This window comes from Maniola jurtina, chromosome 12, assembly GCF_905333055.1.
Source record: "Maniola jurtina chromosome 12, ilManJurt1.1, whole genome shotgun sequence".
Lineage (NCBI taxonomy): Eukaryota > Metazoa > Arthropoda > Insecta > Lepidoptera > Nymphalidae > Maniola > Maniola jurtina.
The window spans coordinates 7,637,321-7,654,514 of record NC_060040.1 but is presented as its reverse complement, the minus strand read 5'-3'; the positions used below and the strand labels follow the sequence as shown (position 1 = coordinate 7,654,514).

The following is a 17,194-nucleotide window of genomic DNA, read 5'->3' as shown; positions in this document are numbered from 1 at the left end:
TTTGTCTATCCTTCTTTATTACATTGGTAAGAAAGAGATGCAAATACTCTAGAATTTATTTGCCATCAGAATCAGTTGCACAAAGATTTCTAAGTAGCGCCAACGTTTCGGGATGCCATCGCTCCACTAAGCCGAGGGCGCCCTACAGTCCGTTTGCCTAGATGCGGTCTCCTCTCGACAACTTTGCAGCTCTGCCTTTCAACGTGTTAGCTTTGAGAGCTACATGCATCGGTTACCTACTTTAATTCTCTGGTTAAGGTAATATTGGGTTTCCAACGACTTCTGTGACGTAACGAACCGCCATATTTTGAAGCATGATTGTAGGTGTCTTTTTACCCAAAGGTGCGTAAATACTATACCAGCATCTATTGTAGGTAAACTGTGCCGCTACGCGCATGCGTGTCATAGGTACAAAAGTACGAATTTATCTTTAAAATATGAATTACTAGCTGATGCCCGCGACTTCGTTCGCGTGGATGTAGGTTTTTTAAAATTCCCGTGGGAAATCTTTGATTTTGCGGGATAAAAAGTAGCCTATGTGCTAATCCAGGATATAATCTATCTCCATTCTACAGCCCAATCCGTCCAGTAGTTTTTGCGTGAAGGAGTAACAAACACACACACACACACACACACACATACATACAAACTTTCTCCTTTATAATATTACCTAGTGTGATTGTTTTGGAGTTACAAAATTGAAATTTCTGGCTTCCTAGACGTTACGCAAAGGAGCAACGGAGCAAGAAAAGACTGAATTCTTGAAGGAGGCGGCGCTGATGTCCAACTTCAAGCACGAGCACATCCTGCGCCTGCTGGGCGTGTGCCTCGACAACGACCCCAACTACATCATCATGGAGCTCATGGAGGCCGGCGACTTGCTCAGCTACCTGCGCGCCAAGCGAGCTTCGCTGGTAACTACACATGTACAATCTACTTTACTATTTACAAGTAGGTACGCTGTACCTATTGCCGACCTGTTTGAAAAGCAACTTAATTTTCGCCTTTTCCGCTGTGAGCATCGTCACTAAATTTTAGTGATGACTGATGAGCAACCTCTACTGAATAGGAACCACGAGACTAGACATTCAAAACGATTTAAGAGCTATTTAAAACATTAGCGATAATTAGTAAGTAGTGATAGTTAGCGATAAATAGTAAGTATGATCATCTGCCCCGTTGATTGTTTTTAGAAAGGATTTATAATCGAAATATATCTACAGTGAGGTACTTTTTTTCACAGTATACTCCAGAATCTCTGACCCTGCTAGACTTACTGAACATGTGCGTGGACGTAACGAAGGGATGCCGCTACTTGGAAGAAATGCATTTCGTGCACAGAGACCTGGCGTGCCGGAACTGCCTGGTGGCGCAGCGGGCGAACGGCAGAGTCGTCAAGATTGGCGACTTTGGTCTCGCGAGAGATATCTATAAAAACGACTATTACAGAAAGGAAGGAGAAGGTAATGATATTGCTTCTTTATGGAATACAGTGAAAGACAAAGCATAGAAATAGAATAGCGTAACGAAATCTCTACCGTGGTGGGTGATTTAGTACCGCACGTATCTTCAGCGGCCGGTATCATGCGAGCATCATAGGTACGACTACGAACCAATCATGATAAAGTTATTTACGTATTTAACAGACGTGAGTTAGTGGCGTCTATTTTCAAATGACAATACGTGCCTTCTATGCTTTGTCTTTCACTGATGGGAGAATATGATATTACCCTACTCAAGTGTTAACAAGTGCAACAGTGACGTTAGCGGGAGTTGTCGACCATAATCTTGATAACGTCTCACACCCGTTTTGTACGATCATTAGCCATAATTGTCCTCATGCTGAAGGGATTACTTGATACTTCGGTTTATTAACTACTTTTTGGTCGAATTCCAGGTTTACTGCCAGTGCGGTGGATGGCAGTGGAATGCCTCGTGGACGGAGTATTTTCTTGTCAGTCGGACGTTTGGGCCTGGGGCGTCCTATGTTGGGAGGTATGGCGATTCATTTTATACAGTTCATTTCAAAAAGGTATCTACTAAAAATTGAACATTAAAATCTGGTTGGAAAAAGTTTTTTTTAAACTAAGCATTTTTTGTTTTCCCGGAGCACGGGTCTCCTCTCAGAATGAGAACTGAGAAGAGTTGAACCATAGTCCATCACGCTGGTCAATTGCGGATTGGTAAAGTTCACACACTTTTGAGAACGTTATGAGCTCGGGCATGCGGTTTCTTCATGATGGTTTCCTTCACCGTTAAAGCGAGCGATATTTAATTGCTTAAAACGCACGTAACACTGAAAATTTAGATGTGCCTGGTGGGAGGCTTCGGTCGTGTTCAGTTAACCCTACCGGCAAAACCGTGCCGCCAAGCGATTTAGCGTTCTGGTAGGATGCCGTGCAGAAACCAAAGGGGTGTGGGTTTAGTAAAAATTGCCATACCCCTTCCAGGTTAGCCCGCTTTCATCTTAGACTGCATAATCACTCACCGCCAGGTGAGATAGCAGTCAAGAGCTAACTTGTAAATAACTTGGGACAAGAAGGTGCGTGCCCGGGATCGAACCCCCGACCTACCGAATAGGAGGCCGACGTCTTGACCAATAACTACTAGGCTATCACCACTTATAATATTATTTCTAGCTTCAAAGTAAATGTTTAGAGTTTATCTTTATTGTCGTGTGTAGGTGCTGTCCCTGGGCCAGCAGCCGTACCCCGCGCGCACCAACCGCCAGGTGCTGTCGCTGGTGCGCGCGGGCGGCACGCCTGACCGCCCGCCCAATTGCCCTTCCGCTTTGTGAGTATCAACCAACGATTTCGATACACAGTAGGATTAATATCAGAGACTCAGTAGCTCAACGATTGAGGAGCGGACAGAATTACGAAAGGTCGCCGGTTCAAACTTTATTGCCGGTTGCACTATTGTCGTACCTACTCCTAGCACAAGCTTTACGCTTAGTTGGAGGGGAAAAGGGAATGTCATGATAAGCATAGCTAATAATCCTTTTTTTTAAAGAGATTTTACGTCTCAGCAACGTTGATAGAATTCGAGCGTTAATGTAGAAAACGTGCAGTGTAAATTCAAACTCAGCAAAGTCTTTACGGGGTCTTAGGTCCCCAACCCAAGAAGCTTCGCTTTCGAAATTTGTGTCTACAGATAGCTGTTCGTTGTTTGCAGCTACGAGCTTCTACAGAAGTGCTGGAGCTACTCGGCCGAGGCGCGGCCGTCGTTCCGGTACTGCCTCGAGGTGGTTACGGCGCTGCGCGACAAAACCTCGCCCAACATCACGCTCACCGCCACCGCCGAGCCCGCGCCGCACTATCTCACACTGCTCGGAGATGGTAAATATACCTTCAATACAGTTCATTTCGAATAAAAAGGCAGCTGACCTTCACAGAGGGTTCTTTCGCTTCGTATTCCTCATTGCGTGCTTGTGAGTCAACCGCTAAATAAGGTCTGAACTATGGAACTGACAAACCAGCTTTGATTAACTACAGCACGTTTAAGATGCAAACAAACTACTGTGTTGTTGTAATGCAACGACTCTGGTTAACCAATTCAGGTGCAGGGATAAGCTATATAAATATATACATAGTTCATGGATTCGTGTGTAGGTAGGTGCACAGTACCTACAGTCCAATGAGCAAAGCCAAATCAATGGATTATGGATACGACACGACGTTTGCGTCGCATGAGTGACCAATGAAGTGCGATATCTTGCTTACCTATTAACTCGTCTCCATAAACAGGATACGTCCTATAGTAGGCTGTGGGACTACTATAATTATTCATTAATGTAATACGATACACTATAGTTTGTTTGCACGATGCCGCGATATACATATAAGCTTTAGAACAGACAGATAAGCAGCTTTGGTTTAAGGGGCGGTTTATGTTGAAGCGGCTAGAATGAAGATCTGGCTCGGATGTATGGCTTTATTTTGCCACCTGTCTATAATACGAAGTTCGCATCGTTAAAAAATCTACGAAGCATGTGTCCGTGCCACGTCTTCATCACTCGCCACTTCTTTATGATCCATGTCAATACATTAACTCTCCCTTTTACCAAACATGGGTGTTTCAACTATTAATCTTCACATTGGCTGTTACCTACATACTTAATTTTAGCAAGAGTACCTACTGTATAACACTGTACGAAAATAGATGTATCCACAGTCTTAGCCGAAAGGGCTGAAAATTAAACATTAAGTGTATCATTTATTATTGTCTTTGTATTTTGTACAATAAAGTTGTTTAAATAATAATTATAAATAAAATTATCATTTCTTTCCAAGTCTACTATAAGGATAAAAGTATATTTTTTCGCAAAATAATAGTTTTACTTTAAATGCATGGGTATCTTCAAGACAAGAAGCAAGGACGCCCGATATAATATTTTAAGCAAACGAGCATGCTTTACTTAAAATCATCTGCTTCTATAAAATGTGACTAAACTGCCCGTTGATTCTGTAATTTTTTGCGTCTTTGTCATCTCCGACCAAAATTCGTGATAAATGGTAGAATGAAACTACGATCATTAGATAAAGTACATGATATGCAGTTCTATCAGATTCTATACATACAAAAACTAATATCATACAAAATAGAAAAAGAGCTTTACCCCAAAAACATGTTCACAATTATTTAGGTACCCTAATAGCTTTCTGTAGCAAATTAAGAAAATAAGTGCGCATTCATGGGTGAGCACTAATTTTTCATGCACAGTTTGATGACTGACAGCATATCATTATCTATCAAGGGCGCCAAACTTGCAAAATAAAGAATTTTGTATGGAATGACAGATCGCAACCGAAATCCTAATTTTCATAAAGATAACAGAATCAGCTCCGTATTATTAAATGCAGACCATTAACCTAACTAATACGATATGTTGCATGCCGCATGTACAGACGCCGTCGCCAACCGCAGCTACCTGCTGGACGAGAACGACAACACGTTGGGTTAGTTCCACACTCGTTCCAAATCAAAAGGTCATTATAGAATTAACAGCGTAATTATTAAACAAAATATAATTTAAAATAAAATTTTATATCTATTTCTGCAGTCTACTATTTTTTTTTTTTTCATAACCAAATTATTACTATTATTCAACATTTTGATAGAGCTTCTACAGATTATATAGAAAACGTACGAAACACAACAATAATAATCATTTTGAAGCGTATGTCATCCTCTTTCTCCTACGATGTAATTAACACAAATAAATTTTTGACAGACGAAGAGTTCCCAGAACACGAGATGGAGCCGTCGCACCTGCTGCCGCAGCGGGCGCCCAAGTATTTGGAGCTCATGTACGACAGCGACTCGCCCGCGAACACCGTCTGCGACGGCTACGAGATCCCGCGGACACCGTTCAATTACGCCCCGTTTTCGAGACACAGCATCGTCGGCGTGGCGCCCAATAGACTCATCAAGCCGCCGCTGTACCGGAGCCACTCGCTGCGGACGAGCGCGCGGCCGGCCAACGCCACCATCGTTCCGCTGCGGAACGGCATCGTGAAGCGAGCCTCGCTGTGCGGCGCGCAGCGCGCCTTCCTCGAGCCTCGCGCCGGCCCCTCGGCCGCGCGCAAGCGTTCCGATATACACTTCGATAAACACATCTTTAAGACTCCATTTTAAACTGTGATATTAGAAAATTCCACCGACAGACTATCCTTGTAATTTTAAAATATTTAATTATTTATTTAATAGTAATCGTTAATGTAAATATGAGGACCGATTCGATGTAAATATTAGTGTTAGCCACTGTGGGTATTGTATTGTTGAGGAATGCGTGTAAGCAATTGGGTACAAAATGAAACTATGATGTCATAATAGTTATGCATTTATTATATGTTCTAGAACTTATTTAAGTAAAAATATGTGTGGTTTTTCTATGACCGATTGTAATTAAAACCAAAAACATACATATCAGTAATGTCATAATATTTTATTTTTCTATCCGATTTAAACAAAATAAAATTGCAGAAATACTTGCAATAATTGATGATATTCTACTTTGACGGCGCATTTATGCACAATTGGATTTTTTAACTTAGGTACTGATCAAACAACAAAGTACAGATATCGAAATACTAACATACATTATATTGCGATCACTTAAAATATATTTAGTTCCGAAGACTAAAAACAAAAAATAGATTGGAAGCTTGCCTAAAGAACCTTTTAAACTATTAGTCGTGAAAACCAAAGTCTAAAACAGAGTTAATAAATTGGCAAGAGTCAAAAATATTTCACACGCAAGAGATGCTATTTTTTAAACACGTTTTATTATAGGTATCAAGATCGACAAGACAAAAAAATACATTTTTGGCAAATATTACAGTTTCAGCAAATGAAATAAAGAATGTAGAAAAGTAATTTATTTACATTAAGTTAAGCTCCATTGGTGTCGCCAGTGCCAAAAAAAGTAGATCCCTAAAATAAATTGGTTACAGCCCATGAGTACATCCAAAGGCTAAAGAAAAAATAGAGACTGCTTCAAATTGTTCATTAAGTCAGTTGTGAACATTTAACCGCATTTTGTTTCATATCTTCCATAGTACGGAGATTTTGAAATATGAAAAATTAAGCAAAGAAAAAATAGAACAATCTTTGCAAATACAACAAGTTTAAAATACAGAAAATATGAAACATTCTTCCGTAGTTTTTGTACATTATCTTACTTTTAATACACTTTTTTAAAACAATTTCATGGTATGACAGCCTGTTTATGTCTATATTTTTCCTATAGGCTAAGAACGAGATATGAGATAGGGTCGACCTTCACCGAATAGATTTTCAATCATTATAATATATTAAATAATAAACTGTGAATGACCTAATGAAATCAGGTTAAGACTACCCTTAATAATTCAAGTTGGTGTGAAGAATTTTTAGTATCATCAAATATTAAATTGTTAATTCAATACCAACCCATACATGGGTATGTTCGTTGAGGTGCAGTGATTGATAAAAATAAGTTTCATCGGCTTACGGTGAAGGTCAACCTTTGTGAGGACTTAAATTAAAATCTACATAACATACTTTGACTTTTCTTAAGAGTTAAAACAAAAAAGACTTATGTTAGAGGCATAACTCTCTTTTTTACTCAGTCTTAAGTCTGAGCAAAGTTAAAGTATGGTTTATAGATTTGATCTTAGTAAGAGATCTAAAGAGCGCACTTTGTCTCAGCTCAGACTTAAGACGGAGGTAAAACGAGATAGTTTTACGTAGAGATATAAAGGCTGTCTCGTTTTAACGCTATCTTAAGTCTAAGCAAAGTCTAACTGCACTCTATAGATTTGAACCTTATTGTCTTGATATAATAGCAAGCACACCGGGCGTGCAGACGGGACGCTATGAAGACAAAATGTATGGTGTTCTATGAAAAGAAAGGGGAGCGCACCGGGAGCATGTATTTCGTTGCACAGAGCGCCATACATTATGTCTTCACAGCGTTCAGTCCGCGTGCCCAGAGCGCTTGCTATATCAAGTGCATTTAGCACATAAGAAATAAAACGAGCATAGAACTCTCTATTATAAAGTAACAAGTAGAAGTAGGTACCTCAGTCGCCGTCGGCGGCGGCCGCCTCCTTGGCGCGCTTCTCTTGCTTGATGCGGTCGGTGGTGGCGACGGCGGGCTCCTGGTCGTCGTCCTGCGCGTCGTCCTTGCTGTTCTCGTGCAGCAAAACGTACTCGCGCGCGGAGAAGCCGAACTTCACCACATCGCGCTCCAGCAGCTCCGTGTAGCGCCGCGGGGCTACCTTCTTGTTGTTCACGAACGTGCCGTTCGCAGACTCTGCGCCGGGACAAAGCCGTGAGCGTGGACCGTTACTTTATTTTATAACGTTATAGCTACCGAAACGTTTCGTAATGTTACATTAAAGAGGTAACGTCAATAAAAAGGGGTGCTTTTGATTTTTTTTTGTACAATTGCCAAAAATTTACTACTAAGGATTCGACCAATGTATAAAATTGTGTTACTCGCATGAAGTAAACTTGGTAGAAAGGATCAGTAATAAATACCCTGTAAACAACTCTGAACTATTCCAATTTATAACCATATCAAATAAAATCACGTCTTCCACACGCCACGGTCATGCGCCGACTGAACCCAGCAACTCTGCAATTTGTTTATCAACGCTGCGTTTTCCTGTGCGAGGTCGCAATTTCAGCACCATGGGAGGTTCTTGGAACTCTGTGCCCCACCCACTGTCAATTCAGCTTCGCAACCCGTTGAGCTATATCGCTTACTCTGCTTCTTCTACAGATCTCATTTCTGTTGCGAGTGAGACTATAGCGAGACCTGTAACTTACCGAGATCGATGATGTAGGGCCTAACGCGTCGGCCCTGTGAGCCGTCGGCGCGGGTGAAGGGCGTGGCGCGGTACTGCAGCGCCGCGTGCTGCTTGCTGATGGATGGGTGCTCCAGCGCGATGTCCACCACCTTTTTGTCGCGCCCGATCAGGAAGCTCGACTGGCGATGGATGTACAGGATGGGCAAAGCTTTGTCACCCTTGAATGGATAAAATCTGCAAACAAATTAGTTTCATAGTCTAAAGATAATGCATACAGTGCCAGTTTTAGTTCCCCCGTTGCCATTTTACTATCGGATCGCGAAGGGCCTACATCCTTCATCATCATCGTCATTGAAGTCAACCGACAGACGTTCACTGCAGAACATAGAACTCTTGAGGGGACTTCCACAGTTCCATATGCCACGGTCTTTCACCGCCTTCAACAGCTTCCTGCGACCCGTTCGATGTCATCTGTCCACCTATCGAGAGGTCTTCCAATAATACTGCGGTTTCCGGTGCGAGGTGCTATTTTGGCACCTTGGGACCCCATCCTCTATGGATTTTTTGAACTGTGTCCTGCACTCTACATATACATAGTCAAAATACCATGGACTCGTACGAAGCGATTTGCTTCTTCGTTTCTAATAGAAACCGAAAGGCAATCCATGATCAAGGAGGGATTATTAAAAAATTTCTAATACACACTGCTAGATTATGGAATGCCCTTCCGGTTTCCATTTTTTCGCTAGCTGTGAAATTAGTGCCTTCAAAAGAAGAGTAAGTAGGCACCATCTAGGAAGGCATGCTCCACGTTAGGGTGGGTGATGATGCATCACGTACTATTAGGTGTGATTACAGTCAATCGCAAGACTATATAATGTAAATGAAAACCCAATGTCCATTTTCAAATAGCCAGCAGTATTCCACTTACCTCCATCGTCGCTTGGGTTGCTTGGCGTCGTCGGGCTCCGTGTACTTGATGACGACTCCGTTGACGGTGTTCGCGTCGGCCGTCAGTTTGCCCGACAGCCCGAAGTTGGGCTTCTCTTTCTCTTCTTGGCTCTTTTCTCCTTCTTTCTTGTCGTCGTTTTTACCCCAGCTGTATTCTTTGTCGTTCCCGTTATCGAACCTGACAAAATGTAAGTGTATTTATTATATACTACAAAAAATATATCCTGATGACCAACGTTGATTCCAACGTTCACACATCTCGCTTTTGAGTACTGTCCCGCCCGTAATTGTTGATTGTATATATAATAGCATGCTTTCACTCTCAATTTGGAGGGACCATGGAGAGGAGTGTCAAATCTCACCTGCTTTTCCGTTCTCGTGGTTTGGGCGGCTCGGACTTGTCGCCGGCGCGGCGCTCCCGCTCGCGTCGCTCGTCTCGCTCCTCCTTGTATCGGTCGCGCACTCTCTCCCCTCCCTCGTCCTTGTATCTGTCGCGGCTTTTGTCTTCCCTGTCGTCTCTTCTTTTCTCTTTGTACGAACGGTCTTCGCTTCTGGATCTTGAGCGCTCTCTGAACAGGCAAAATTCTCTTCTGTTTGGATGGAACTTTTTGATGATGTAACGCCAGCGTGGCAATGCCAGTAACCGTATCATTACGTTGCGGGCGATGATAAATTGGCAGGGGACTGAGTGTCTCTTCTTTACATAGTAATTATTATTATTATGTGGTAACGGTGAAGAAAAACGCCGTGAGGAAACCTGGATGTGTAAAGATGCGTTTTCCCACAAGTGTTTATTCTTAAAGGGACAGTAGGCTATGGTGGATTATTGCCTGACCCCATCTCATTTTGAGAGGAAACCCGTGGTCAGTAGGGGACAGCGATGACGATGATACGTTATAGTGTGTACGTTATTAAAATGTAACTTCTTTAGAAACGTTCAGCGAAATGGAAGTACAACTTGATTTAAATATTAGTATGTACAAACATTTTGAATAATCCAAAAAAAAAAAAACTATGCACTTACTTGTACTGTGACGTAACAGGCGGTTTCTCTGGTCTGCTCGGCCTATCACGGCGTACGTCTCGGCTCCTGTAATTGACAGTAAGTTCTGGTCATTTCTCACGTTTTAAGACATCCCATATTATTTACAACAAATAAAAAGCAATATCACATGACAAATTATGTATAAAGGATAATATTGGACAATATGTATATTAAAGTGATAGGAATTGGAAATGATTTTGTACATAATTATTGTAATCCTATATATTGGTTAATTTTTTATATTATTTAATAAACTTGGATTTGGAATACAATATAAAGAATACACGTACTTGTTTTTTTTTTGCAAGTTGTAATATGCTTTGATTGTGAAAGATAAAACAATTTTACGACTCCTGCACATAATTCGTTGATATAAATATTAATGTTTTGTGGCTTCAAAATCTTAATTTGTTTAGAAGCTGACGAACTATCTATAGTCATAAAAATAATTTACAGATAAAATAAAATCCGAAGTTAGCTAAGTTATAAACAAGAAAACATCCCAACACGATGTATCAGTTATTTTGACACTCCTTGAACACTTACCATTACTTCACACTTCAATAGAATGATGATTCGCGAACATATACCTACTGCATTGCATCCGATCGTGGATTTATCTATACATATGTATTTTTACATAGTATATTTACGTAAGTATTTCAACTTACTAATGAAATACATCTTTGACCAAAAATGGTGGTGTGCGTATTTCATAATCTTATGTATTTGGAAGAATATTGTAGCAGTTTCTGATTAATTTCAAATGCAGATGTAATGTACTTTCGTATTATGACTGCTACCACGTACTTACTCCATCGATAAACCGGTTCAAACTATATAGTAATAGTTATCTCAACTTTCACCATCTGTGTGAGCTCAAGTTAATCTAACTTTACCAATCAATTAACACCAAGGTATTCAATTTCCGTTATATTTTCTTTCATTCTCTGTTTTCTGCAGTATTTATTTTATTTTATCTGTTTCTTATTCTATTTCACTTATTTTTTCAATCTTACAATGCTTGATTTCTGATACTAATTTGAAAATATTTGACTATTGTTGAACTTATTTTTGATTTCTTATCATAATAATATGACATTCCTTTGGGAATTCGAAGTGATTCCATATTATTTGTTTCCTGTAATTTACCTTTTCTTTGTTTGCCGTTAAACATAATCCATTACGCTTTTCCTTCTTATTTCTCGTGAACCATTTATTCCTGTTGTTTTTTGAAATATTTAGCCAACATTAAAAAAATCATATTTCCTATTTCAATGTTTATCTAATTACTTAGTTATTAACAACATTGAATAATCCATAACAGAACGTTTACTGAATTAATTTTCTGTAATATTTTGTAAAAATTTTGTTTCTTTTTAGAAAAACTGGAATCCTTATTCTTTTTTGATGAAAATTATTATAAGTTGAATCTTCTTTTTCCTGTTTCTGTAATAATTATTATAAAATATATTCTGTGATATTTCCATAAAGTTTGTTTGGATCCATCATTACATAATATTATCCAACATTTACTCATGGATCATACTATCTTTTTTTGGATTTCAACCAAGTCTTCTTTCATCTTCTTCTAGATACTTATGTGCAATTAATATTGACGGTTTTTCTATGTCCTTATCTTCTTTCAAAATTATGACAGGTTCAAAAAGCATCCATTTTCATCACAATTTTTATAATTCAAATTTTCGATATCCGGTAATAGGTTGCATTAAAACGCATAAGATAAAATTCCTATATGCTTGTGTAACAAACAGTCTGTAAATTATAGGTTTCTATAAGAGTTTTCCTCGCGAAAGAATTTAAACTGTAATATCCAAAATTTCTTGCAAGACCTTCCTGATAAAACATTATTTTGTGGACAATTATCGAGAAAACGAATATTTGCCATCCTCCCTTACTCTGTCCTTTCTTCAAAAAACCATGTTTTAAATTATAGAGGTACAACTACACATTTGATTAAATGCATAGAGATAGCTGTCTCATACATGCCTAGAGTAATTATCATTTAAGGCGAAAACATTAAAATGTCTTTGCAACTGCAACATGTTCTGACCGAACTCATTATAATTGTCTGTAGAGTTGTCACTGTAAAAACAAATACAGTCGTTTAGCGTCGCGGAATACGCGCGGCGGCGCAACATGCACGAACCTCATTATATACAGATATAACCGTAACAGCCAATTTGAACAGCCTTATAAATAAAACATCACCCTGATGTCTACTTGGTTACACACAAATCTCTCTGGCGCCCGAAACTAATAACAATAATCAGTCTATCTAGTATAATCTGTCGATAAGTTATTTAGCAAAATTATTATTTGTCAAAAAATACCATACAATTTTTGACAAATAACAATTTTACTAAAAGTACAGTAGTCGGCAGGAAATATTGTACATCAACCTTTAGAAAGAGCTTTCGGCTTTGTAGAAAGTTGTCTCTGTCACTCATTCCTGTATGACGTTTTGTCAGTCTCAACGACAAAGACAACGCTTTACGAAACCACTATTCCTTTCTAAAGGTTGATGTACAATATTTCCTGCCAGAGACAGATTACCATATACAATTGATTTATATTAATTTCGGCCGTAAATTTACAGGATTTAAAATAGTGTTCTCCTTTTCACAATGTAGCCTTTGGAAAAAGATAGCACTAATTTTAGATCTGAGGATACAGTTGAGTTTTGTGAATAAAAAAATAGGCATTTTCAGCTTAGCTTTCATTCAGACATACTCCTAGATTAAAGTAATTGATAGACAGACTAAAACATTCGAATAAATCTGAATAAACACTAATGCTGGGATGTAATTTTTTTATTTATGAGACAGTAAATGTTACTTGATACTATGACTTCATAAACATGCGAGTGAATTTCTAATATTTATTAATGAATGAATAATTTTAGATACGTACTGTTCTAGTGAAGGTCTGTCGTCATGGTACTTATCCCTCTTTTCATATTCCTTCACATGGGACCGCTCGGGCTCAGCAGGGGCACGTCTGTGTAAAAATTATAGATATTTATAAGGAGATATTCTTTCAAATCTGTAAGGACTTTATAAGATAGAAAACCTCTACCTTATTAGATACTAGATGATGTCCGCGTGGATTTAGGTTTTCAAAATCCCGTCAGAACTCTTTGATTTTCTGCAATAAAAAGTAGCCTATGTGCTAATCCAGGATGTTATCTATCTATATTCCAAATTTCAGTCAAATCCGTCCCGTAGGTTTTGCGTGAAGGAGTAACAAACATACACACACACATACACACAAACTTTCGCCTTTTTAATATTAGTGTGACTAGCAACAGGCGGACCGCAATCCGGACACGGACAGTTGGACCTTGGACCGCTGAATATTTTTAATTCTAGCCAATCGATCTTAAAATAATTAAGATTCCAAAACTTTTCAGAAATGGGAAAGCTGTTGCTGAATGACCTAAATTGGCTGAAATGTTGTTGCAAAGCCTTCTCTTTAAATATGGCTTGAATAAAAACGAATAAGTAGTATGAGCTTTTGTTCTGGACTTCGATAAAATTTTTCAACAGTATCTGGACCCCACTTAAAATTACTTGCCGACCCCTGTACTAGACCATTCCCGCTTGGATATTATAAGATTTTAAAATCCCATGTAAATTTTTTGATTTTCCCGGACAAAAAGTATGTAACTTATGTCTTTTCTCAGGATGCAAGCTATCACTCACTGTACCAACTTTCGTCAAAATCACTCAAACGGATGGGCAGGAAATAGGTAGCAGACAGACAGTAAGACAAACTTTCGTTTTCATAATAATATTAACTATATGTATTAGTTAAAAGGTTAAAGTACTACCTGTCACGATAATCCCTTCTGTCGTCATACTCTTGCCTTTTAATAGGTTTCTCTTCATAACGGTTGTATTTATTATTGCCTAAAGGATGGAAAGTACATTAGTAAATACAAGTAAAGATAAGGATTAGGTCAGAAACATGAGGTATTAAGGTGGAGGCGACGGGCCTGCCCGCGAAATACAAATTTAATTTGATTTTTCGCAATTTGTAAACTAAGACGACAACGTAGGCTTATGGTATTTTAATTGCGACAATGGCAGTATCATCCTCACAGGTTTATATAAAAATCTTTACTTGAAAGGGTCCAGTTTAAGAAATTAATTCTAGTACCTTAATTCTAATACCTTGGAAGTAATCTCTGGAACTACTGAACCAATTTTTCACCATTACATTATTCCTGAGTAACAGGCTATATTTTATTTTCGAAAAATTAGAGATCCCTACAAAAATTGTAATAAGCTACCCTTGCGGAGCTGGGGCGGGTCACTAGTGTTTTTTTTACTACAGATTAGATTACTAACCTCTCGACTCTTCTCTTGGCTCGTACTGTGGTTCGCGTGTTCTCTTGTAATGATCTTCGCGCCTTGGCTCTTCATATCTTACCGGCCTAGTATTAAATTATACAAATACTTTATTCCTACACCATCTTTAGGGCTAATTTTAAAGTACTTTAAACACAGAAACATAATATTTAGAGGGAAAGCTCAGATCCAATGGCGGATAAAACTGCCTTTTGTAGTTAACTTCTGTTCCTAGTTTTTTGTTTCTTTTCTTCTGTGTATCCTTTTTTAACAGTAAATTTTTAAAAATAAATGAAATAGAAAGGTCTTTTTTGAAGATTAGGCAAAGGTATTTTCCTTTTATGTCACCTGTTGTTAAGGCAGTTTATACAGAAGTGACGCATGGTAGACATATAGTCTGAACATAAGTTTCTTCCACACTTGTATGGCATTGGTAGGTGCAGTGCCTGAGCCAAGTCATCTTGTGTATTCTATTAGGACATTGACACTAAAAGCGGTTGAAATCTACCTCTTATAATCATTATATTCTCTCTGCCTTCCACTATATTCTTGATTGGAAGTAAAATGTGAACCTTGTCCATACTTGTCCCTCTGTCTGTATTTGTCGTCATGAGTTGCATACCTGCAATAATCATAAAATTAAGCATTCATATACATTACTAGTTACTACTTATAATTTATGTCCATCACCAGAAAGCAAGCTGTCTTTGTACCATAAAAAGGTAACACAGACAGAAAGATAGACACACTTTTGTATGGACAGCAATTCATCAACATCACAACCTTTCACTGGCCCATTATAGTTTAAGTTATGTTTAGGCTATAGTCCATCATACTGGCAAAGTGTGGATTGGCAGACTTCACATTTATTTCAGAACTTCTTCACAATGTTTTCCTTCACTGTTAAAGCAAGTGACATTTAAGTACTTAAAATTTAACAGGGATTAAACCCTGGACTGTAATCTTTAACCACTAAGTTATCATTGCATAGCCAAAATATTCATTTGGTTTAGTTTTCTAACGTGATAGGATTCTTTTAGTTCAGACCTGTCACTCCTTTCTCGTTCATAGTTGTAATTGTCCCTGTAGTCACGTTTTTCTTTACTTGTCCCTCTGTAAAACTTCTGCAGTTCCTGTTCACGTGTATAGTTGTCAGTTGATGCAGGCTCATGATATTCTTTCCTAAAAGTTAAAAAGTTTTAAACTGAAGACTAGTTTCTGTATTTCATTGTTAGGTGCTGTTGTATTGTCTTTAAAAGTCACAAATATTCAAATCTTAAACAGAATGAGTTTTTGAGATAAAGCAATTTAAATTCTACATTTTGTAATACTTATTTTTATTAGAAAAAGTTGGTACACAATTTTGATAGGCCCAAGAAATATACCTATCCCGCATGGTGCATCCCATTGATCAATCAATCAATGACTCGCTTATGATAGAGAGAGTTAAGACATAGGACTTTACAGAATAGAGAGAGCTGTTTATTAAAATTGTTAAGTGCAAACTGAATAATTGCACTTTACTGAATCATAACAGTTGCTATTTATTTAAATATCTTTGCAGCATAATCCTTCTGTACCTGGAAGGTATAATTAAGCATTCTATGCTAAAAATTCAATTTTAGAAAAATGTAACAATTTGCTACTGTTTACCAACTAAGAGCAAAATTATTGATACAGTTCAAGTTACTTACTGATAATAAGTACGAGAAGGTTGACTGCCCGCCTCTGAAGATGCGCGACGTTCTTTCACTACGCTATGCAAACGACGCTCTCCATGGTTTTCATACCTCTCATCTATATACAAAAAACCATGTTAGAAATTTTATGATTATACATACGTATGTACAGGATTGTTGGAAAGTTTGAGACTAAAATATTGTGATTTTACCTTCACTAACAGAGCTGTGGGCTCGTTTGGAATGTTTATGTTTGTGTTTTCGTCTCTTTTTGCTCGAGATTTCGCCGTCGTCGCTTATCGAAATGGCATCATCAGAAATGTCGTCGAGGGAATCAGATCGGCGTTTTTTCTTATTATGCTTCTTTTTTTTCTTCTTATGTTTACGTTTCTTAGCACGTTTTTGATCAGAGTTACTGTCTGAATCTGAAGAATCAGCACGTTTTTTTTTCTTTTTGTGCCGGAGCTCCGATACCGAGGAATCATCACTATCACTTTCCGATGTGCTGCTAGATTTTACGCTAGCATCTGACTCTTCTGATTCTTCAGAAGAGTCGTGGTGGCGTTTTTTAGATTTCATTTTAAATCTGCCTAAACCAACGCACTTGCTCTTGAAATATTTTAAAAAGTAATGTAAAATCTCGAACCACGCACTTCCTAAGTTCAGGTTTAGTCATAGACAAAGAGAGTGTAGCTTGTTTATAGTTAGTCATAGACACATAAAAAATAGACCACAGAATACAGATTATATATGTAGGGATCAAAATCTATAGGTATCTATTATATCGATGGTCTATGCGTAGTAGAAACAATATAGATGAAGTGCTCTGCCTTTTTAGAGTGTTTTTTT

At 38.3% G+C, this 17,194-nt stretch overlaps 2 protein-coding genes across 6 annotated transcripts in view; one reads left to right on the top strand and one right to left on the bottom strand.

The window, feature by feature from the left end:
- LOC123870360 (proto-oncogene tyrosine-protein kinase ROS) overlaps window positions 1-5,931 on the top strand; it is a 44,240-nt gene extending 38,309 nt beyond the window's left edge. For 3 of the 5 annotated variants that reach the window (XM_045913625.1, XM_045913624.1, XM_045913627.1), the window contains exons 31-37: window positions 720-914; window positions 1,244-1,463; window positions 1,898-1,995; window positions 2,684-2,793; window positions 3,175-3,338; window positions 4,908-4,958; window positions 5,234-5,931. In XM_045913625.1, the coding sequence (XP_045769581.1) occupies window positions 720-914; window positions 1,244-1,463; window positions 1,898-1,995; window positions 2,684-2,793; window positions 3,175-3,338; window positions 4,908-4,958; window positions 5,234-5,637 (1,242 nt within the window). In that variant the 3' untranslated portion in view covers window positions 5,638-5,931. Of the gene's footprint in view, window positions 1-719; window positions 915-1,243; window positions 1,464-1,897; window positions 1,996-2,683; window positions 2,794-3,174; window positions 3,339-4,907; window positions 4,989-5,233 lie in introns of all 5 variants that reach the window. The other 2 variants (XM_045913628.1, XM_045913626.1) reach the window with 2 other exon arrangements.
- A 119-nt stretch (window positions 5,932-6,050) lies between these two features.
- LOC123870367 (smad nuclear-interacting protein 1) lies at window positions 6,051-17,024 on the bottom strand. Its single transcript, XM_045913646.1, has 12 exons — window positions 16,558-17,024; window positions 16,361-16,463; window positions 15,714-15,848; window positions 15,175-15,288; window positions 14,667-14,752; window positions 14,147-14,225; window positions 13,228-13,314; window positions 10,273-10,338; window positions 9,611-9,817; window positions 9,229-9,426; window positions 8,317-8,531; window positions 6,051-7,798 (listed from the first exon to the last, which is right to left on the bottom strand). The coding sequence occupies exons 1-12, from the start codon at window positions 16,922-16,924 to the stop codon at window positions 7,566-7,568; spliced, it is 1,890 nt and encodes a 629-aa protein (XP_045769602.1). The 5' UTR covers window positions 16,925-17,024; the 3' UTR covers window positions 6,051-7,565.
- Window positions 17,025-17,194: the final 170 nt, after the last annotated feature.